This window comes from Drosophila pseudoobscura, chromosome 3, assembly GCF_009870125.1.
Source record: "Drosophila pseudoobscura strain MV-25-SWS-2005 chromosome 3, UCI_Dpse_MV25, whole genome shotgun sequence".
NCBI classification, from domain to species: Eukaryota; Metazoa; Arthropoda; class Insecta; order Diptera; family Drosophilidae; genus Drosophila; species Drosophila pseudoobscura.
Window position 1 is genome coordinate 4,713,495 of NC_046680.1, and position 23,168 is coordinate 4,736,662.

Consider the following 23,168-nt stretch of genomic DNA (forward strand, 5'->3'; position numbering starts at 1 on the left):
ATTTCATTGCATAATAAATTTCATTCCGCATTCTGTGTCCGGTGGACTAAGAGCAACAGTAGCAGCAGCAGCAGGCAGCAGGCAGCAAGCGGCTCGCCAGCCATGGAAATGGAACAGTAAGCAATTTCCACTAAATCAATTAAAAGTAGTGCCGTGACCCCGTATCCGCTCTCCCTTTACAGTAAGCCAGCCAGCCGCAGTGTCCATTAAAAGTAACTAATGGAATTTTATTCAAATTATAAATTGCATTGGCCTATAAATCCGCCATTTTCCAGCTTAAAGCAGACGTGTTTGGTGATGATTTGAAATTTGCATATTGCATACATCCATATGGGGAACAGAGAACCGCCCCCAGGAAGGTAGCCTATTACCACTCCGAACAATAAACAGCTTTTCTAGCGCGCTGCTTAATTGGTTCACATTATGCAAAATTTCGAATGCAATTTACAGTGGCATTGATTTTGCATTAAACTGGCTCAATTCCATGCACTGCAGCGTGTGTGTAGGCTTGTTTTGCGAATGAGAAATGCTCAGGCCAATCCTAGTTGCGTGGCCCGTTGCTAGGAGACTTAAAGTAGCTTAATTAGCATTAATTTCTCTTTGAATTTGAAATTTCAACGAAATCCGCATTACCGTGGCGCCTTCTGACGGAGGTGAGGTGAGGTCACAGCTAGCACATTTAAGACGACATCTGGCGAAAAATACTCGTACTACAGTCACAACTGTAAAGCTCTTGGTCACGCGTCAATGCTTTTTCAGTGAATTTCCAGATGTGCGTCACTGTTGCCGAACTAGCTATTTTTTATAGCTAGTTTTTAGTCAAAATACAATAAAAGCAAGTATTTAGTAGAAAAATTATTCATGAATAGTATAAAATTATGTGGGCATAGATAGAGGCCCGTTTGACAACATTTAAGTCCTTGTCGCTCACATTCAAAAAAGTTCGATTTGGCGCGCACCACTCGGTATATTTTTCAAGTGAGACCGTATATACTGTAGAAACTGGTTTTCGCCGCGCTCCCATGTGGTGTTTTTTAGTATTTTTGTCATCTATTATTTTATTTTTCAATTTTATATAAAAATCCAATAAATGCAAGTATTTCGAATAGGCCAATCATGTATAGAATTGATTCATTAATCGTATAAAATTATGTGGGCATGGCTAAATGTTCTATATAGATAGTATTATTCAACGGAACAAAGAATATGAGGAATTTGAATTCGCCGCAGTTCGCCCCAGTTCGCTTTAGCAACAATGAGTCTCATTCCATACATAAAAGTTGCGGCAACATTTACTTGAAAACCGTTTTTTGGTCAAAATAAAATACATAAAGGTAATTAAAAGAAGCAATCTTGTAGAAAATGCATTTATCTATGGAATAAAGCTAAGTGGGCAAATCTATATAGCTTGAAATATAGGCAATACCCGATTCGCCGCAGTTTCGCTATTGCAACAATGAGTCCCATTCCATACACAAATGTTGCTAATTCAATGATCACATACCCTGGGGGAAATGGATGTTATAGAATTGTGAATATGTTAGTCATCCCAGGCTCCAAAGAAGGCAAAAACAATTTAGTCTCTGTTTTAAACATATTTCAACGATATTTGAAGCTTATTTTGTTCTTGCAGGGACCAAGAATAGGTATCAGGATCGAGATATATGTATATACAAAACCCTCATAATATACATGAATATGTCTAAAAAATGTCAATTTGAGAAAAGGTCTTTATTCGTTACGTTTTATCTTCATATCAATATTTATACCTTCATATAAAATTGACAAAATAGGGTATACAAAGACCTATACTAAGGCTTACACGCATCATAGCGACTGTTTTTTTGTTTAACTTTTTCGTTTAAAACTTTTTTTACAATAAATACAATAAAAACAAGGATTAAAAACTATCCAATCTTGTAGAATGGGATGGGACAATGGGATAAAACTATGTGGACATTACTGGAATTAATGGAATATCAAAATTAAGCAATATGAACGAATTTCCTTTTTTGTTTGTTTTGATTGACCTATTTCGCTACTTGTTTTTTGTTTGACTTATTTCGCTAAAACCTCTTTTTTCACAAAATGCAATAAAAGCAAGTGTTTAAAATAAGCCAGTCAAGTTGAGAATAGGTTAATTAATCGGATATAATTATGTGGGCATGGCTAAATATTCTATCTAGCCAGTAATATTCAGCGGAATAATAAGATCGAGGAATATGGTTTCCAATCCTTGACGAGAACGATTAACCTATTATAAGCCAAGGGGGTATTTCAATTATCCACCAAAAATAATAAAAATTGAATCATTTTGGCGCAGTTCAGCTGAAAAATATCGTGGTTTTTTTTAAGTTCACAGGAGAGATGGCATGAATCCTCAAGAATAATTTACAATCAGTAATATTTTCCGCCATTTACCTCAAGTAGTTGAACTACTTAAATATAGGGGTCTTAAGTGGGCTAAGTTCGGTTTTTATCATACGGGTCGGACGAATGCTTCGAATGGCTTTGAAATTTATTGGTTTGTATATAAAAACGAAAAAGCTGAGAGAAATATAAACATTAATGGCATAAGCTCCACAGATATTGGGGCAAATCTAACGGATCCCATGTTTCAGGGCTGCTACGGTGGCTCCCAAAAGCATGTGGCCGACTTGGACATTGTTTTGAAACGTGCGTGGCAGCAGGGTCTGCAAAAGATCATCATTACTGCCGGCTGCCTGAAAGATGTGGACGAGGCTCTGGAACTGACCGCAAAAGATGGTAGAAAGCCAATGATTACCCTTCTTAAACACTTATGATCAAGATTTTAACCATTTAGAGCGTCTCTACGCCACAGTTGGTACGCATCCGACGCGCTGTGATGAATTCCTGCCGGACCCGGAGGGCTACTACGACCAGCTCCGCTCAAAGATTGAGTCAAATCCGAGTAAGGTGCTTGCCATTGGGGAATGCGGCCTGGACTACGATCGCCTGAAATTCTGTGGCCAGGAGACGCAACGGTTGTACTTTGAGAAACAGCTGAGCTTGGCGGCCGAGTTCAGGCTGCCGCTCTTCCTGCACATGCGAAATGCTCACTCGGACTTCATGGCAATCTTGGGACGGAATCGTGACAAACTCAAGGAGTGTGGAGGCGGAGTCGTTCATAGCTTTACAGGCACTCTGGAGGAGGCACACAGCATTCTGGCATTCGGTGGCCTCTACATTGGGGTCAATGGCTGCTCCCTGAAGACTGAGGAAAACGCCGAAGTGGTTCGGCAGCTGCCAAATGATCGCATAATGCTGGAAACAGACTGTCCCTGGTGTGGAATACGGTCATCGCATGTGGGCCATAAGCACGTGAGCACAAAGTTTCCCACCGTCAAGAAGAAGGAGAAATGGACAGCCGAATCTCTGATAGACGGACGCTGTGAGCCCTGCCAGATCAGGTGAGTACGAAATACGTCATAGTGCAAGCTCCAATCTACAACTATTTTTCATTTCAGCCAAGTTCTCGAGGCCATTGCGGGCATTAAGCAGGAGCCCAAGGAGAAGCTGGCCGAGATCTACTATCAAAACACTTTGGATGTGTTCTTCAGCAGAACAGGGAAAACCAGAACCGAATAAAACCAATTGCCGTTACATTCAATGCGTTTACATATATTTTATTATTGTTTGTCATGTCTAGATGCAAATGAATTGAAAAATACGCTTTACAACTTGGATTTGGGTTTTACTCTTAATGCTTTTGTTGTAATTTTCAGTTGATACAGGGAAAACACGTTACTTGTAAGATTCACATTTAGAATTGTAAATAATTGTTGCTCATTGCTATGTTAATTAACTGTGGTGATTATGCATTTATATGTGGTGTATATGTATATGTATGTAGAATCGATCGCCAAAAAATATATATGCACGTACTCGTATGGATTCCTCATGGTTGCCTCAAATTTGTATATGCTCTCTAGAGTCTAGACTAATGGAGTTAGTTAGCTTAGTTATTGCCACATTTTTGGTTACGAGTTTGCCAATAGTCCACAGATCATTGGTGAAGCCTTAAAAAGCGTATATACAAAATATTTTGTAAATATTTAAAAAGTCTACTAGCTAGCATATGTATGTAGAACGCTTTTAGGCTTAAAAAAGTTTCGTAGTCAAGGGTAGATGTATTTAGTTACGAGTATATCTTGGGTTAAGCAGTACATGTTCATTAAAACCGAAATATATATAAGTTGGGTTTAAAACTGCCGATTTTGTTCTATGTTTTGTGAACTGATATGAACGGAAATGATATATGTATGTATATTACAGTAAGAATCTGGCCTCTAGTCTACGCGGCTATGCATTTAAAATGACAGTACAAGATTCAGTCCAATGGAAATGTTATGTAGCGTATTGCTATCTTTGATATGAACACGTTCATATGTGTAGCGCTACGCTAGTGCGAAAGTCGGGGTACGATTAGTCTCGTCTCTGAAATTCCCCTCTCCGCTTGGCAGTAATTGGCTTTTATGTGAGAAGTGTACCCAATTTCTTACGAGTATACGAGTATGCATTCCTTGAGGAATCGCAGTAAAGTTGCAGTGGGATTTCAAGTACATATCAATATTGCATTGTGTTTAACATCTAGGACAATTCTACCGAATATATTGTATATATGTTTGTATAAACTTTTGTTAAATATGCTCAGACCTATCCCAATTGACAAGCAGTTCGACAAGCCATTGCAGTTGGAAACAAATAAGGTTAAGGGATAACTCAAAACAAACACAATAAACATATGTATATAAGATATATTCCATTTATTAGGCGTCAGATTAGTTTCAATTGGTTTTTCAAATCATTTTCAGATATATGTATGTACATAAAGAAAGGAAATTATGATAAATACATAAACATAATATAATATTTAAAGGTAAATTCGAGATTGAATTATAAATAAACACGAATGGGCTAACCAACTGTCTTCCATGTTCTTTGTCGTATTCACTTAACGAAAGAATAAATCCTTTTTGGATGCTTTTTGGGAGACGGGAAATCGGGAGAGTTGTTGATTAGTGCGAGTGTGGCCTAACACGCTCGTTAAATATCATTATATATTGTATATAGTGTACCATAATCATATGTGTTTGTTTAGGTTGCATGTTGTATGTACGAGTTTTCAGTTTCAAACCAAACTCTGCAATAGCCTGCAATCGAGCAGGCCTCGGGGCCTCTTGATTATTTCATATGTTAATAATAGTAATAAATAATATTCTTTTGCTTAGGTCTATGCGTTAATTTAGTGTATTTTAGGAGCGCTGCGATCGTTGATCTTCTGGTTACGTTTCAAGGGGGCTCCGCGTTTTATCTGATCCATCAACGACTCGTGACAGATGCGAGGGTCCGGCTGAAAGGTCCATCAAAGATAGGATTAGAATGCTATTGACCTCAAAGCTTAGATTAAATAGCAGGGTTAATTGGTAGAACTAGGCACTGAGTGGATTAGCTGCCAGCTGGCTTAGTAGACTTCAATAAACGAGCGAACGAGAAGAAAAACGAGGATCGAACTAAATACCTTAGCACTGCTCATCACAGTGGCCAGTGCCAGTGCCAATGGCTGTGGTTGTGGTTGCGGTTGTGCTGGTCGTGGTAGTGGTGTTGGGATAGGTGGGAGGTCTACGATATTGAGCACTGGGGCGCGATAGATTTTGTGGATTCTGATACATCTAACATTTGGCACCGGCATAAAGCATAGTGAATGTTGGCTATATGTTGGAGTGGATATGCTTTGGTTGTGAACTACTTACCAGGGCCTTGCTATTGATGAGATTTCGCACGGCAAATGCGCGGCCGGACATGCCCTGCTTGGCCAGTTTCGCGTTGAGATTCTCGAGGAACTCGGCCTTGGTCTTGGCCCGAATGCTGCCAGTCTTTTCGATATTTGTGCTTGTGGCGTAGTCTATGAATATGCGTTGCGGTTGTTGTAGTTGTTGTGGCAAAAAAAAGAAAATCGTAAGCAAAGATGATCGATCAGTGAGTGGGCCGGATGGGTTCGAGGAGTGTGGAAAAAGTGGTTAGGATTTAAGATTTAAGAGTTAAATTTAAAATGGTGAATCCAAAATGCAAAATAAAACTCATAAATTGCTGTTCAACATTCTGCCTGAAAGTGCTGGTTGACAAAGTTATGATTGATGATTAGGAAAGTTGATATGAAAGTTGCTTTCTGAGCGAGAGACTGAGGGAATCTCCCCATCTCCCTGCAATCTACTGTTTGTCCAACATTTTCCGAGGCGCACTTGACACAAACGCAATCAGGTTAATGGGCAACACTTTCCCATAACCCAAAACCCAAACTCAAACTCAAACGCAAAGAAACCAAAATAATGCAAAATAGAGGCAGCATGCGCTAAAAGTACGAGTAACTTAGAAATAAAAAACATTTTCGCAAACAAAATATAATTTTTCCAATGCCATGTAGGAGAGGAGCGAAATCAGCAAACATAACACAAATATATAGAGCAGCGCTCATTCATTGAAATCAAGTCAAATCAAATCAAATCAATGGAACTCCGGCTCGCGTTCTTACTTGGATGATGTGCCTGGGCATGGGACATGTGGGCGTGGGCATGGACATTGGCATGGGCGTTCGCATTCGCGTGGCCATGGCCATGGGCATTATTGTGGTTGTAGTAAGCAGCGCCGCCATTGCTGTTGCCCCCAGCAACCTCGCGATAATAATGCTGTTGCTGTTGATGCTGCTGCTGTTGTGGATGATGTATTTGCTGCTGGTGCTGCTGCTGATGGTGGTGATTGCCACGCGCCGTTGTAGCATAAATACTAGCCGAGGATACAGACCCAGATCCAGTTACGGGCGAGCCGCAAGTGGGCGAGGCTGAGGGCGAATGGAACTTGACGGCCGTCGTTTGTATGAATGGATTCGTTGACACGAATATCTTTTGCTGTACACTCGAGTGCCGCGACGGTATGGGTGGCTGGCGCTGCTGTTGCTGCTGCTGCTGTTCCGCCAAATGTTGCTGTTGAGCTGCTCTCAGTTTCTGCTGTTGCTGCATCTGCTGCTGGGGAAGAGGCAACTGTGGACGCTGATTTACATGGCCATTGCCATTGCCCATGCCTGCCGGCTGTTGGTATTGCTGATGCTGCTGCTGCTGCTGCTGCTGTAAACGTTGCTGCTGCTGCATCATGTTTTTTGGGAGCGTAGCCGTGGCCGAACCTGCTGCATAGGCACTCAACTGAGAGGCCGCACTCTGGCCAGCATGGGGGCGTGCCATCTTCTTGGGCATCGTGGCCGATGCTCCGGCATTGTAAATGGGTGGCGGTGGCGGATCCTCCAGTGGAGGCGGGCACGTGTAATGCTGCTGCTGCAGATGTTGGTACTGCTGCTGCTGCTGCTGAGCCTGTCGCATGCTCAAGATTGGGGCAGCTGCTGAATTTTTGTTAAACGAACTTGAATAGTTGCCAAAATCTTTACTGCTAGCTGCGGCTGCCATCGGCGCTTGAGGCGGCTGATAGTGCGAACTGTTGGCGGAGTTGGCCGACGCCACTGCCGCCGCTGATGCTGATGCTGATGGGGAGGCGGATGAGGAGTTTGAGAATGAACTGACTTTGGAGAGCAACGATGATGTGGATGAAGACAGAGGAAAGTGTGGCAGTGCATTGAATGAGGTGGCCGGTGTTAGAATGGATGCTGCCTGAATGCTGCTGGCCAATGCGGCCGCTGTTGATGGAGTTGATGACGAGGTGCCGAAACTAGCGTAAATTCTATGCTGCTGCTGTTGTTGCAGTGGCTGTTGGTGCTCAGATTTACCGTCATAGTGTTGCTGCTGTTGCGGCTGGGACATGGACAGGCCGCTCCGCGTGTAGATCGACTCGCCTCCAAGTTGGTGCTGGTTGCCGTAGATGCCGTCGGAAGCATGCTGCTGTTGATGATGCTGCTGCTGCTGCTTGCTGTTGAGTCGTGCATTCAGCTGTGCAATAAGATTCGGATTCGCCTTGGGCTGTGTCGGTGGCAGTGGGTGCGCATGCCCATGCCCATGCCCATTGGGACTTGGGCTGCTGGTGCGGAAGCTGGACATGCTGTTGACCAGCTTGGGTTGGGCATAGATGCCCCCACCGCCTCCTCCGCCTGCGGCCGGTGACGAGGTGCGGAACGTCTGTGCATATGCGTTATATGTTCGGTGTTCGGTGTTCGTGTGTGGCATGAGAAGAAAAAAGAGTAAAACAAAAGGCACAAATTAAAAGTTAGCCAAAAGCACAGCGAAAGCTAAGTGATAGATGAGTACGCTAATCTATATCGCATTACAACTAAGCTGGATGGGGCAGAGGGACTAGCACTAGCTCTAGCACTAGCTCTAGATATGCAAGTATGAATGTTAGATTAGTCGAGCATTCTCCAGGATGTGTCGCTGCGGCCTTTGTTGGTTAGTCGTTGGTTAGTAGACATCGACACGCCCATCGAATCGCCTCCGACTCTTTGGGTCACTTACGGCATCCGCTGTAGGCGGTGGTGCTGGTGGGGCGTGGTAGACAGGTGGCGTTGGCGGCTTTTGTGCCACATGTTGCTGCTGCTGTTGCTGCTGTGGATAGCATTGCTGTGGATGATATTGCTGCTGTTGCTGTTGATGATTAAAGCGTTGCTGGTTGGGCGGTGGCAGGGGTGGTGGCATCTGCTGGCCCGGCTGCTGCTGTTGGCCATTGGCCAAGGCATGAGCATAGGCCTGCAGATCCATATAGGAGTCATAGTAGGCCTCATAGCTCGGGTCGTCGTTCATGGGGGAGTTGTGCACTGACTTTTGTACGAGTACGAGAGGTGTGTGGGGTGTGGTTCGACAGGGCAGGGCAAATGCAAATTGAAATGAAAAGAAATTATAAGTTAAGCAAGTCGATCTCTAAGAGCGTCGGTTCCAGGCTCGGAAGACTCGTGCACACACCTGCAGTGGGGGTTGATATTGTTGTTGCTGTGGTTGTTGCTGATGTTGTTGCTGCTGCTGCTGCTGTATACGTCTTAGCGTGCCAGGCGATGCCGGCTGATGCCGCATGGCTGCCAGGGCTCGCACCGTCTCCGACACCTTAAGAGCGGAGCTCGGCATGGCCACTGGAGGACCGCTGGACATGGACTCCAGCATAAAGGCTGGCGGCGGTGGTAGATGCTCGCTGGAGCTGCTTAGCGGCGTGTTATGTTGCAGCTGCAGATGCGACGCGTGCTGTTGTTGCATAATTAAATCATAAATAAAATAATAAAAGCAAAAAAAACAAGAAACAACTCTCGTGTGTAGAGTGTCTAGAAAGTTTCTAGGCTTAAACGGCTAACTTGGCCCGAACTTAGTCTAACTTAATTAATTTGAGAGCCATTAATCTAAGCGCCGGTCGGAGCCCGGTCGGTAAGCACACTTACCCCCACCGAAGCATTGGGACTGGGTGTCACCGAGGAGCTGCGTCGCACTGGCGGCGGTGGCTTGGCCTGATTGATGGACGAACGACGTGCGATCCGCGTTGAGCCACCTGCTCCTCCTAATGCTCCTCCTGCTCCTCCTGTGGATGGTTAAAGAGTTCCATTAGCTATAGAATCGCATCACTTCGGAAATATTCATTAGCTTCTTGCTGTTAATTACAGTTACAGGTATTATTATATGTACAGTAATCGATTTATACACTTGGCACACACAACACAGGACACCATCTAATACGAGAGAGCACCAGTGAAAGCGCTGCGGATCGATCGATCGATCGATCCACATCTGTGTAGGATGAAAGAGACCCAAATACGAGAGAGAGAGCGAGAAAGAGATTGATCTGATGATCCCCAAAGCGCTTAAAGCCGCGGTAAGATGCACCATGAAGCCATTCATGAGCCATTCCATGTTTGAGGCTAGTTCTATCTGTCAGACAGAGACAATGCCTGATTATCTGATTAATGTTCAAGCAGTTGGCAGTTAGTGGCGGAGTAGCGTGCAGTTTACTTGGAGGTTATTTGAGCTGTGTGCAGGTGGAGTGATGATATGATCGGTGTACGGTAAGCCAATTCCATTTACGAACAGGGTTAGGGCACACAAAATCGTGGCCAAATGAATAAAGCAAATCAAATAAAGTTAGGAGAGAGAGAGCCCAAGAAACAACAATTAGAACCCAAAGCCAGAGTAAGAAGCAATTGAAGAACCAAGTTTTGCTTGGAAGAAACGCAGAAAATCAATAACCAAATAGATTAAATCAAAATCAAAATAAAAAATCAAAAATCAAATCGAAACGAACCCGACAACGAGGCCGGCCTGGGCGTAATGCCTGGCTTGAGACTGGCATTGGCATTGGCATTGGCAGTGGAATTCGTATTCGTATTGGCTTGATGGTTGGCTTGGGGGTTGGCGGCATTCGAGGAGCACACATATGGATGGGCGGGTGGTGGCGCTGATGGTGGTGGTCTGCAGGGGGCAGTGGCAGTGGCAACGGGCAACGGAGCAAGAGCGTTTGTCGATGTGGAGTTTGTGGATGCAGATGCAGATGATGGTAATGATGACGATGACGATGACGATGATGATGATGGCTGTGGCAGACCGCCGCGAGGTGACAATGATGATAATGCTGGGTTAGCTATTGTTGCAGATGGAGGAGATGCTGATGTTTTTGATGTTGCTGTCGCAGCTGCTTGGGGCGTCTGGTATTGCTTATGATTGGATGTTGCTGTTGTCTGATTTTGGCTTGGCATTCTATGATTTTGGTTGTGTTTTTGGTTTTGGTATGGATGCGGGCTTAAGATTGGATCTGATGCGGATGCAATAACAACGGCTGCTGCTGGGCCATTAGTGACATTACAGTTTCTGGTTTGGTGCGACTGTGGTGAGTGTTGTTGTTGCTGCTGCTGATGTTGCAGTGGCTGCTGTGGCGTTTGTTGCTGCTTCTGCTGTTGCTGTTGCTGCTGCTGTAATTGCTGTTGAACCTTCTGCTTCTGCCTGCGTATTTTGGCATCTAAGTCGGCCTTAAAGTCTGACTTTCGGGGTATCAATGGCTTGTCGGCCACACTGGGAGGCTGATTCGAACCCGTACCCGTACCCGTACCCGAACCCGACCCCGTACCTGTACCTGTACCATTGAAAAGGCTCAGGGAGAGGCTGGTGGGCTTTGGGGGCAGCTGTCGCCGCATCACAGGAGGCTCTACTGGGAGGCTACCGTTATCACTGACTGTCCCTTGTGCCGGCTGCTGCTGCTGGGGCGGCTGATCGACGTGGTTTGCTTTACCTCTTTGCGGACTGCCGCGTCCGAGCAGCTGCAGCTGCTGCTCGCTGGAGGCGCGAAACGAGGAGAGTCGCTGCTTGGCGGGCGCCACAGTTGCTGTTGCCGGCGGGGGCGCCTTGCCACTGCCCGAGTCCGGCGAGTCCGGGGATCCGACTAGATTCGAGGGCAGCTGCTGCAGCTCGCGCATCTCGTGGAGCTGCAGCTGCGACTGCACCTGGGGGTCCTTGGTGCGCAGCAGGACTATCTCCGAGTTCTGCTTGACGAACTCAATGTCCGGGGTGTTGGGGATCTGGTGGTCGTAGATCACCACGACGGCGCTGCCGCTGTCGCTGCAGGTGTCCACGTAGGCGTGCCGCGGCTGCCCCGACAGGCAGATGCTGTCGGAGGCGGCCAGCGAGATGCTGTCCGCGGACACGGACACGGAGGCGGGCGCATATAGGGAGCGCCCCTCGCTGCCCGACCCCCCGTTGTAGGGGTCGTCGCGGCTCGCACTCGCCACAAAGTGGGCGAACGTGGGGTTCTCGTAGCCGCCCGCTGTCAGGCCGCCGGTCAGCGAACTCGTCTCGCTCACATAGCAGCGACTCAGCTCCGAATCGCTGGCGCCCAGAAGCTCTCGTTCTCGCCGCCTGGCCTCCGCCAGCGTGGGGTCCATCAGGTGGCCCCCCTCTTCTCCGGCCAGCTCCTCGGAGGTGGTGTCCGACATGTCCGTGCCGCAGCCGCTGGAGTTGGTCTGGTTGCTGATGCCGCACAAATCGATGTTGGTGGTGCTGGCGGTGCTGCCGATGCAGGCGGCGGGCAGGTTGTTGTTCTCGCTGCTGCTGCTACTCGTTGTCAGGTTGTTGTTGCTGCTGTTGCTGTTGCTGTTCTGCTTGCCCTTGCCCTCATCAATCTCACGTTGAAACGAGTCTAGTTCGCCAATTAAATTATTTAATGCTTTGATTGAGTCTTCGAAAGATTTGTCTATATATTATATTATTTTGTATTCATTTGTTGGTTGGTTGTTGTTGGTTTTTGGTGGTGGTGTTCGTTGGTGGTTTCATTTGTTGGTTGAATATTGTTTGTGGTGCATTATGTGGTTCATTTACAGATGATGATTTTTTGTTTTCGTTTCGGATATGGTGGATAATATGAAGAGAAGAGAGAGAGAGGGAGAGAGAGAGAGAGAGAGGGTGTGGACGGGAGGGAAAAACATAGAAATAAAGAAAAAAAGGTTGGGTTAAAAAAATATTCACGGTTCGATGTGGCTTCTATAGTAATAATCTTAACGGGGAGATCAACAAAAAGAACAAATTGCCAGGACTACATATCGGATAGGAAGAGGAGGGGGTCAGGATCGAGTGAGGATACGGGGTACACCGGAGTGCTCTGAAGTGCTGGGTGGAGATGACCAGTGATTCTACTTACCCATTTCCTGCTGCTCGGCCTCGGACCGCTTCGGTCCCCCTGCACTGGGGGCGGCTGCTGCAGGGGATGGACCCGTGGCCGGAACAGGAGGCGACACACTACCGGCCGCTGCTGCTACGGCTGCCGCCTGCTTCTCGAACATGGAGGCCTTCTGCAGGACGGAGGCACGCGACCGTTCGTCCGTGTCCTCGGCACTGGCCGGCGGCTGCGATCCCGCCTGCTCGCTGATCTTGAGCACCTGCACCTGCACCTCGCTCGTCGGCGGCGTGGGCGAGCTGACCTGGTAGACGAATCCCAGTCCGGCGCCGGTACCCGTGCCCGTGCTGATGCTGCTTCCACTGGGCGTACCTGCGGCAGTGGACGTGGGTGAGTTGGTTAACAGGGGCGAGTAATGGTTCTGGGGCGTGGAGCTGCCACTGGACGGCGAGGTGGTGTTCGTGTTGGTGCTGGTGCTGTGGGTGTGCTGGCCCACGAGGGAGCCGCAAGCGACCGTCGAGTCGATCGATGGATGCGAGTGCAGCGACGAGGCCGTCGAGGATATGGAATGGGAGCGTGTGGCATGGTGCTGGGCAGCGTGAGGCGCTTGCTGCTGCTGCTGCTGCTGTAGAAGCTGATGGGAGCCCGAGGAGTCGTTGGAATGCTGCGAGCAGATCGAATCAATGGAGCTCTGCTGCTGCAGAGGCGGTGGCGTGGGCTTCTGCTGCTGCTGCTGCTGCTGCTGCTGTTGCTGCTGCTGCTGGTGGTTAGTGAGCTTCAAGGACGCCATGTTGGCCAGTTCGGACATGTTAACGTATGTGGGCGGACTCTGCTGCTGCTGGAGCTGCTGCTGCTGCTGTGCATGATGTGCTGCGGACAGCTCTGTTGGTGGTGGTGGTGGTTGTGTTTACGGTTACGTTGGCGGTGGATGTTGCAGATGAAGTTAGCAAGGACATGCGTGGTGGGAGGAGTGGGGAGAGAGTGTCACAACACGGTTTTATTAGTAAGAATCTTGGGATTATGGCCATTGGCAAGCGTGCAACTAACACACACACAAACAGCGACAGGGAGAGAGAGAGACTGGGACTGGGACTGGTACTGGTAACAGGATCCCTTACCTTTCGTGATATGAGCCGGTATCGGTGAGGGGCACTGACGCTGCAGCAGGCCGCCGCTTCCACTGCCCTGACGGTGGTTGCTCTGCGCCGACAGCGGACGCTCCAGCGACGAGCAGCGCTGCAAGGGGGAGGACGGGGAAACGGTTAGTTTTCGCCCAGAGCCATAGCTGTCGCTTAGGACATTCGATGGTTTATTCCAAAATGAAGCGACACGGGAGTCTGGGTTCTGAGTATTCTGGCTAGGGGGTGCGGGGAGGCGCATGCAAATGAGCGCGCATTTGGGTTCTACGATGGGTTCTCCTTCGAGCTCTCCGTGTACTCACCACATGGGCCGGCTTCTACGGGCGGTGGTCCCCCAACAGAATGAGAAAAACACTTAATAGCATGTAAAGAAGGCTCTAGTCGATGCCACCGACTACCTGCTGTACCTGGCGGAGACGCTTCATCCCGCTACTGGGTTGTCACTCCACCAGGCGGAGGTGGACTCTACGGGCGGACACCGTTTGTGCCGTGCCTCCAATCAAGGCGGATTTTCCCCTAACCCTCTGTTTCTATGGCGGACAAAAACTGGACGGGATCTCGACTCGCAGTCCGTGGACCCCTCCATACTTACGACTGGCAGAGGCGGACGACTGAGCGATGCGGCCGGAGACTTCTGGGTGGCCGGTGTGGTCTGGCCCGACGATGGCTGTCCGTTGGATGGGGCCACCGACCCATTGTTGATCCCGTTGCCGCTCCCGGACTCGTGGATGGTCTCTGGGTTCTGGAACGTGTACACAGTCAGTGGCGGGCGCTGGTGACCCTTCTCGTATGCCGTGGAAATGGTGTGCGGTCGGTCGGCCGTGGGCGGGAGGGTGTCCACCACGTCCTGGGAATGTGGCGGCCATGTCGACACATTTGCCGTCTGGTTCGTTGCGTTCGAGACCTAAGCGGGGGTTGAAAGTCGAGTGGAAATCGGTTAGCAAAGCCGGGTGGGATCTCTTGGGGGACAGACGAAAACACATCGGACTTCGAATTTGGTCAAGTCGAACGGAAGAGAAACAACAAAATAAGAATAAAGAAATGAAAACCTGTGTTGTTAGAGCTGGCGATGAGCAAAAGCCACTATCACTGGATTCACCAGGTTTCAAGCGAATTGCGGGCGTTACAAACTAAAGGAAACGGAAACGAAAACGAAACACAAAAGAACGTTGATGAAAACCAAGGAAATGAAGGACGCAACAATTTCGGATGTGGGTGGAGGTGGGCGGAGGTGGAGGCTGAGGCTGAGGCTGAGACTGAGGACTTCACCTGCGACAGGGAGCGCGGATAGTGATGATGGCCCGGAGAGTTGCTGGAGCCGCTGCTGTTCATGCTGCTGATGGAGCAGACAGAGCTCTTCCTGGATCCCAGAGAGTTGGAGCAGCCGCCGCCCTGGGAGCCGGATCCGCCGCCCGGCGACTCCGGATAGAGATTGATGCTGGCCTTGGCATCGTGGATGAGCTCCTCGGAGGCCTGCGGCAGGACACTGGGCTCCTTGGTGACCAGAGCAATGGACTGCATGGCCTCCTGCAAGCGCCAGAGATTAGTTAGATCTTCCTCGCGTCCTATGCCACGACTCAATCGAAAGAAAACCCACCTGCAGATGTCCCAGCTCGGACATCACCTCGCACTCCTCGTGCACCACCGGCTGCAGCATGTGGACGAAGCTGCAGTAGCGCAGCCGCTCCTCCACCATGGCCGCTCGCAGCGAACGCTTCTCCACCTCCTCCAGCTCGGCCCGGCGCAGGGTCACGTCCTGCATGTGCGAGTCCATCAGCGACTGGAGGCCGTCGGTCTGGCCCTTGCGGGCCTTCTTCTGGAGCCGCAGCGTGTCGCTGGACCGCTTCTTCAGCTCACTCCGGCAGCGCTTGTATTCTTTGGCATGGTCCTTGTCGATGGTGGCCACGGTGCGTTTCCAGTCCTCGATCTTGTCCTGAAGCGGCTGCACCAGACAGTCCATAATGGCGCTGGTGAAGGTCTTCAAGCGGGTCTCCACTGCCTTGTGGCGCAGACAGACCCGGGTCAGGGCGGTGCCAATTTCCTTGGAGGCGCCTGCAGAGCCAAAAATAAAGAAACAAAGAATTATTTAATGCTCTATTTTTATTTATTTGTGCAGAAAATTAAATTACTGAAGGGGAACAGAAATGGAGCAATGGAGCGATGGGGGGAACGATGCTCTGGCAGCGGAAATGTTTGGAGCCATGCAACAAGAGTCGCACGCCATGGGCTGTCGCTTCAATTGGGAGGCGCAACCGACATCGCATGCGGCACGATTCGGGACCAGTAGCCTCCTGTCTGTGTGTGTGTGTGCCCATTATGCCATGGTTAGAGACAGGAAAACTGGTCAGGCCAACGGCTCATGCTCCTGCTTCTGGTTCTGCGCCTGCTCCTGCTCCTGCTCCTGCCATGGCATATCACAAACGAATGACACCCATGCCCGATTATCTCCGACATTGACTGGGACTGCTCCTCTGGCTTTCCCCCCCATTCCCACGACTATCCTCAGTCACAGTCACAGTCGCAGCCCCAGCCCCAGCCCCAGCCTCATTCATCGTATTAGCCTCCTGGTAAAAGGTAATTATCTTTCGACAGCTTATTGATTCTGCTTTGACTTGCCTTCAACGCAGCCTTCTCGCATGTGCTTGTATTCCGTGAAGCACTTGCTCCAAATCCCACTTAATTGAATAAGAAAGACCAGACTCTGGTCTCTGCACTCGGAAAATCGTCGGAAGCCCTCTCTGTGATATATTAAGGACTTTGGCCCACATCGGTCTAATTTTTTCTCAGTGGACACGCAGGGGGGTGTGGGTGTGCCATGTGCGAATCGAGAGCCGAGCATCGAGTTACACCCTCCTGGAAGCAGGACAATTGACACTTGGGCCGATGCCTGACCGACCTCTGCCAGCCTGCCTTCGACTAAGCCAGCAGTAACCACTAAAACTAATGAAACCATTTAGCAAGTGCAAATGGTGACGGACACCGGGGGCGGGCCGAGCTGGCGTTTGCCAAGGAAGAAAGGTGGTGGCTAATGGCTAGAACCACGGGGATATGCACTCAGCACGCCGGGCAGGGCAAAGGGCGTACGTACACTCCTGGCCGCGGACACTTGCCACTTGCCACACGCCACATGGCAGGCAGGAGTGGATCAATATATGCTAATGCAACCCCCAACTGCAGAATGCAGGAATTCCAAGCCGGTTTTAGCTCTTGTATAATCATCGATTCAGCCATCGGTGATCATTGGCGCTCGCTGGCAGATAAATTGAGACATTTAATGGACTGATGGACTCTTGTTTACTCGAGTCTCCGTTGATAGAGGTAATCAGTGGTCGATAAGTTACACTTCTGAATGGAATTTCCGATAAATCTGCCCTGCGGATCATTATTTCTTATGCATTTTAAGTCTCCCTAAACTCTCCTATGGGCTACTGTTTATTGCTTAGAAATATCATTCTTTTCGGTGTGGTTTTTCTCGGAGTACACGCTGATTTATTGGGAAATTAGACACACTCCACTGTGGTACAGAAAGGGTGCTAATTTCTGAGCCGCTACTGTGCTTGCCCGTAATGTTGTTGTTGTGTTTAACATTTGCACGCTTCCTCTCCAGCCTACTCTCTGATACGCTCCCTCCCTCTCTGTCTATCCCAGACCAGAACTCATTGTCGTTTCCTCACTCTGACCAATGCATTTGCTCGTAAACTGTATAACTGTGCAAATCAAGCAGAGCAAATGAGAAATGTCAACAAGAACCGCCAGGGAAGGGAGTCGAGGCTCTGCTACCCTGTCCGCTTGATAGAACATACTTCTCTGTGCCCGAGACCCCTGTATTGTATTTGAATCTGTGCAGAAGCCCACTCTGGAAGGGTATCAATGCAGGGTACTAAACACAGGCCGACTGCTCCGGTCGATCTACCTCTCCCGAGACGCTCACGAAAGCTCTCTCGCTCTCGTGTATGTGTATGTGTGGGTAGCTTTTGTCCCGTCTCCTGGGCGAAGTGAGAGGTGAGGCCCGATGCCATCGGTCGGGCGGGCGGGCGGTCTGTCGGTCGGGCGTTCGGGCAGTCATTGCATAATCGGGCGGAATGACGGCCTACTCGATGAGTACGACGCGAAGAGTAGCCAATAAATAAATATAAATAGCAAAACCAGAAGAAATGCGTGAGCACAGACAGAACGCAGAACACAGAACACAGAACAACAAACAAGATGTGGAAGTGGAAGGGGGGAATGGAGAATGGGGAAGCGTGAAATGTGTAAAAATCAGATCGATGACCGCCGCTGACTGAGAGCGGAAAGACGGACGGAGGCATGAATAATGAGCAAATAGGTGCGTGGGGGAGAGAGAGAGAGAGAGAGAGGGAATTACAGGGGGCAGCCAACCCAGACAAATACCCCACACTGGTCGCACTTACCTCTGGAATTGGTGGCCGCATCGGCTATCTTCTGGAAGGCATCCAAATAGGCGGCGATTGCCTGTATGGCAGCCCTGTAAGCAGATAAACATAACAGCATTATTACTCGTATTATCCATTACAGAGGAGGCTAGGATCCAATAAACAACTACTCGTGGGCGACATATCAATTGAGACACATGCTCATAAGGAGAAATGAAGAGAGACAGCTGCACCGCCTCGACTCTGCTCATGCAAAAAGAGATGAGAAGAGAAGAATGAATGTCTGGCTTCGAGAGTTTGAGCTTGAAATACCCTGGAACATATTACGAACTGTACTAGTAGTTATCATTTATGGTCTATGCCAAGTCGTAGTAGCCTCTCCGAGGGTATCAAATCATGCTTCTCTCTGTTTGGATTCGCTAAAGTGGCTGGCATCCGCACCCGCACCCGCGCCCGCGCCCGCGTCTGCGGATGTGTGTCAAGCGCAATGGGCAAGCACTAGGAGCTAGTTTTGGCAAACTCTGACGATCCCCGCCTCGGACAACATGATTTGAGGCAATGATTAATGCAAGCCACATGTGTGTGTGCGAGCATAACCATTTGCCCGCCACGTACCGGTGCCCAGACAGTGCCCCCCGTCCCCAAAGCGTATTTGGTCCAAGTCTGAGCATAAAAACGGAAAAAAGCAACAGAGGGAAAACGAAATAAACAAAATATGCCAAGACGACGGCGTTGGTGGTCCAACCCCAGACCCCACCAGCCCCCAGCCACTCTCCGACAAACAGCACAGAAATAATCATAGATTTTGGGTACTCCTGAAACAGATATGAATCGGCTTGGGATATGCTTTAGATTGGTCCACACAAATTCGAATATCTTTCAGGAAGACCACTATTACGGAGGCGTTTTGTTTGTTTGTTGGGAAGTCGGGAGAGGCGTAAAAGCAAATCGAGGTAAATGAGCAATTCGTTTATTTATTCATTTGCATGTTCGGGAATGTTCCCATTCCGTTCTTAGAGTTTCGCAACCGCGTGGGGAAATCAGTTTTACTCACCTCAAGCATGTGTGCAATTTGCTGGCCTTTGCCACGAAATCATCCCATAGTGGAGAGGTGTTCTGCAAGAGAGAGAGAGAGAGAGATGTTTAGTTAGCAGTCGGACAATCAAAGAAATCCATCCCCAGCCTATGTTATGTGGAGGCGGGGGAGAAGGCAAAGACCGGGCCGGGGAATGCTATAAACTTCTCATCTATGAGGAATTTACTGTCCGACAAATTGGGCGTACGTGTTGCATAAAAAAGGTCGTCCTCCAATCCATTTGGGACATCTCAGTGCCACAGATGGATGAGAGGGAGGAGCCCAGATTCCCAGATCATCTCGGTTCGGTTTGCATTTGGCACATTTCAAATCCCATTATCTCTCGCACAAAAGTTCAAAGTTCAAACTGCTGACAACTTTCCATCATCATGATTTTCGCTCGGATTAAATCTAATTGAGTTTGACTTTTGTTGTCTGAGCATTTCATTAAATCTGAATAAAGCAAAAACGGAATAACGAATAGATGACCCCACACCAAGGGTCAAGTGCAGTCAGTAAGTGAGGCAGAGAGAGAGAGAGAGATATATATAGAGATAATATAATCAAATTGGGGGGACAGCCAGCATATGGTTCGACACCACAGGACATCGGGCAGGCCACACTTGGGGGAAGTTTTAATGGAATTCGCTTCCTGCCAGCAGAGTTTGCTAATTAAATTTTGCTGCCTTCTATACTCTGTTTGAGTAAGAACATAAACGAATGAGAACTATGTGATTTCGATGCCGCGGATTCGCCCTTTAACATGGGTGCTGCTACCCACTGATTTGCTCAGTTCATGCTCAGTTTATGGATACAACTTTTGCGTAAAGTTGAAATGCCCAGAAGATATATGTACATACGTGCTTAAGGGGTAGGATGATGCCTGCTTTGAGGATTACAGCCTCTCTTGCTAAAGTATATTAACAGCAAAGGATATAAGCAGCTTTCAGCGAAGAGAACCATAATTACTGTGAGTGTACTCCTTACCTTACCCTTTCCCTTCGCTCTCTTTTGTGCTGCTTTAAGAGAGAGCTTAGCCAACAGAACGCTCCACGGATGATGCACACTGGGGCTCCCACAACAGCTCGGCTTCGTATTTGGTCAAAACCACAACAGCTGCTGGCCAAGTCTCAGTGTCAGGCTGGCGAAACGGCAGCAAATTGTTAAGAGCCAAGAGCCATAAAAGGCAACTAAAGATTTTATGTGTGTGCGAGTATGTTTATAAAAAAGACGACAGAATCAACAGAAAACAGAAATAATATGAAGTAAAGTAGCACAAAATGGTCAATAAAAGTGAAAACGGGTTTTCGGTTTTCTTTGGCTCTGCTTTGGGCCATTTAATGTTTCAATTACACAACAAGTGACATTGGAAGAGAGTGTCCAAAGAAGGAAGCGACAATTTACTGACCAAGTCACCCGCTATCAAAGCGCAGAAGACGGGGATGGATCCCAGCCATCAACATCAACGTCGGCCAAATGGTAAATGGTAAATGGTAAATGCCAAATGCAATTCCATTTCACTTTCAGCTTTTGCGCAATCAGCCACGAAATGAGGCAAAACGAACAGAAACTTAAATAAAAGCCAGCAAAATGTCAATTGTAAAATCGATTTGAATGCAAAAAGGCCCGAAACGTAGCCGGCTCTGGGCCGGGCCGGGCCATGCCAGGGCAGGCCAGGGCAATTGCATAAACAAAACCCGGGCAGCGAGTGCATTGGACCTGGCCAAAAGCTGAAACGGGCCATAACAAAGGTGGAACAACCGGGAAAAAATTCAAAAGGAACGGATATCGATTTTTGGCTATTTTCTGCAAGCTTTTCGTTTGACCCCCATCAAAATATGTATAAATGGTCAATAATAGTTATCGTATGCCCAAAAAAATACCACCCTCAAGAAATAAATAAAAGAGGAAAGAGAACTGCAAATGGAGCACTTCAACAATCAATAAAACGTACTCTACATAATGTACTTACATATTTACATACATACTCTTACAATACATATGTATGTACATATGAATTCACTTTCATAATCACTTTTCACTGCGATTTCCATGGTTCTTGGCTTCTCATTAGCGAAGCCTTCTTCCTATGCCAAATATTATCTACGACGCAATTCGGGTCCAGACATTTCCCTCTCACTCCCACTCCCCAACACCAAGGACCGTGATGCAGTTATGCTCTCAACGCACTCTTCTCGTCTCGCTCTCACGATCCTCTCTGAGCGAGGCAACTCTTTCGACAACAAGAGAGCAGCAATGTGAATAGGAGCATAGCAGGAGTAACAGAGAGAGCCGACTAACGGACTAACAGGGCACAAGGCAAGAGAGTGCACAGCCACTGAGAACAATCTCGTAGTCAGTTTATGCAAAGCCAAACTCGATATTTATGTATATCGAGAACATAAAGGAACGAAAACAACTTTTATACCCTTTATCGGGTATACCCGCTTCTATACATTAACTAATCGATCCTTGGAAAGTGTATCTAGGAAATGTTGTTGTAGATTCATAGACAAAAACTGACGGTCGATGCCGCCTTTATTGTTTTCCATTCTTCTGCTGGTTCCCCGTACTTCCTATATGTGAATACATTAATTTGTACGAGTGTGTCGCTCTGTCTCTCCACAGATGAACCATATTTGGCATACGTTCGTGTGCGATTCCCTTTCAAATGTCAGACCGCATAGGGTGCTGTCTCAACATGCAATTAACCCGCCCCAAAAGTGGGTTTCAGCCACAGAGAACGGCAGAAACACCATTCCGAAGCGATATTTCAGATCATTATGCAGGAAAACGTGGATTTGGTTCATTATGAATTCATTCAAGATCAAATTTCTCCAAGACCAAAGTTTGGATTCATTAAAAGTGCCTGTTGTGTGGGCCGCCTTAGCCAGAAGGAATTCGAAACTAAATCAACAAAATATTCAATATTTCTGCTCAAGGCAGAAAGAATCAATAATTTCCATAAACTTTTAAGCTGGATTTTCCAATTTTTAAACAAAGTTCGACTTCAAATCGCTGCCCACATGATTTTTGATGTATTTTATGTTATTTTTGCAAAATGTTTGTGTGTGTGTGTGTGAGTGGCGTGGCGTGGCGCAACCAACATCGAACCGCAACTTGATAAGCGTCTTTTGCCCCGTCTGCGTGGGCCTGCAGCAAACTTTTTATGAATGAACATTTCGTTGTCATACGAAGAGGAGGGTGCCACCAGGCCAGGCCAGGCCAGGCCCGGCGATGGCGATGGCGATGGCAACGGCAACGGCGACTGGCGGCCCGAAACACGCAAAGCTGTCATTACATTGACCAGACCCCCAGCACGCGTTGGCGTTGGCTCAGAGTCTCAGACGGAGACTCTTGGGTCTGGGCTTATGAATGAGTGTGCCGCGCTGGAAGGAGGCATGGCAGGTTGGTCGCCCCCTTAATAGGAGCAAAGAAAGAGGAATCCGCTCGGGATACTCTCGAATCCAATGTATTGGCTCAATTATCCTAAAAGCCAGGTATGAAAGAATATGCGAATCGTTCCCGCAAATCTGTGGCTGCCTTCAAAACACTTTCCAGTTTGCAGCAGACGAATCTGTGGGACGAAGAAGCCAGCAACGAGTGCAATGTATCTATGCCTCTCCTTCCCCATCCCACCCCATCCCCATCCCCCTCCCCTGGTGCATCCATTTATCTTGGCAAAACTGACGCTCGGCGAGCGCAAGACACCTAAAAACCCACAATTTATGCCAGTCACAGACTCAGGCTCAGACTCTCGGAAAACTGGAAAAGTTCACACAGAAACACACACAGGAACGTTATAAACTCTTGATCTTTCCAATAGCCTACAAAAGCAACCTACACGAAACTGACTCCTCTCTCAGCTGGTTCACAGCCTCATTCATGCAACAATTTTGTTGCTGTTTCTGGTTGCTAGTTGCTGGTTACTGCCGCCGTGGCTGTGGCTGCTGCTGCGGCTGCGGCTGC

The 23,168-nt window shown here is 48.1% G+C and overlaps 2 protein-coding genes across 38 annotated transcripts in view; one reads left to right on the forward strand and one right to left on the reverse strand.

Moving 5' to 3' along the window:
• The first annotated feature begins 2,372 nt into the window (after positions 1-2,372).
• LOC4803443 (putative deoxyribonuclease TATDN1) lies at positions 2,373-3,915 on the forward strand. 2 transcript variants are annotated; one of them, XM_001360131.3, is made up of 4 exons: positions 2,373-2,524; positions 2,587-2,766; positions 2,825-3,431; positions 3,489-3,915. In XM_001360131.3, exons 1-4 carry the CDS (start codon positions 2,497-2,499, stop codon positions 3,607-3,609), a joined length of 936 nt encoding a protein of 311 aa, XP_001360168.3. In that variant the 5' UTR covers positions 2,373-2,496; the 3' UTR covers positions 3,610-3,915. The 2 variants fall into 2 exon arrangements, with proteins under 2 accessions (XP_001360168.3, XP_015039079.2); XM_015183593.2 differs by having other exon boundaries at positions 2,450-2,524; positions 2,579-2,766.
• Positions 3,916-4,764: 849 nt separating this feature from the next.
• Positions 4,765-23,168, reverse strand: part of mim (missing-in-metastasis) — a 38,360-nt gene continuing 19,956 nt past the window's right edge. The window contains exons 3-20 of one of the 36 annotated variants that reach the window (XM_033379086.1): positions 19,179-19,240; positions 18,143-18,216; positions 15,328-15,782; positions 15,000-15,257; positions 14,780-14,860; positions 14,323-14,634; positions 14,033-14,047; positions 13,710-13,827; positions 12,616-12,963; positions 10,234-12,171; positions 9,380-9,516; positions 8,916-9,188; positions 8,472-8,774; positions 7,793-8,138; positions 6,554-7,411; positions 5,775-5,926; positions 5,543-5,693; positions 4,765-5,374 (exon numbers count right to left, since the gene is read on the reverse strand). In XM_033379086.1, coding sequence (XP_033234977.1) covers positions 5,544-5,693; positions 5,775-5,926; positions 6,554-7,411; positions 7,793-8,138; positions 8,472-8,774; positions 8,916-9,188; positions 9,380-9,516; positions 10,234-12,171; positions 12,616-12,963; positions 13,710-13,827; positions 14,033-14,047; positions 14,323-14,634; positions 14,780-14,860; positions 15,000-15,257; positions 15,328-15,782; positions 18,143-18,216; positions 19,179-19,240 — 5,880 coding nt within the window. In that variant the 3' untranslated portion in view covers positions 4,765-5,374; position 5,543. Of the gene's footprint in view, positions 5,375-5,542; positions 5,694-5,774; positions 5,927-6,553; positions 7,412-7,792; positions 8,139-8,471; positions 8,775-8,915; positions 9,189-9,379; positions 9,517-10,233; positions 12,172-12,615; positions 13,474-13,709; positions 13,828-14,032; positions 14,048-14,322; positions 14,635-14,779; positions 14,861-14,999; positions 15,258-15,327; positions 15,783-18,142; positions 18,217-19,178; positions 19,241-23,168 lie in introns of those variants that run through there. The other 35 variants (XM_033379079.1, XM_033379074.1, XM_033379073.1 and 32 more) reach the window with 35 other exon arrangements.

Coding starts and splice junctions, on each gene's coding strand:
- LOC4803443 (XM_001360131.3), top strand. CDS start 2,497: ATGCTTCGAATGGCTTTGAAATTTATTG. Junction 2,767..2,824: donor GGAACTGACCGCAAAAGATG/GTAGAAAGCCAA, acceptor TTAACCATTTAG/AGCGTCTCTACGCCACAGTT. Junction 3,432..3,488: donor TGTGAGCCCTGCCAGATCAG/GTGAGTACGAAA, acceptor TTTTCATTTCAG/CCAAGTTCTCGAGGCCATTG.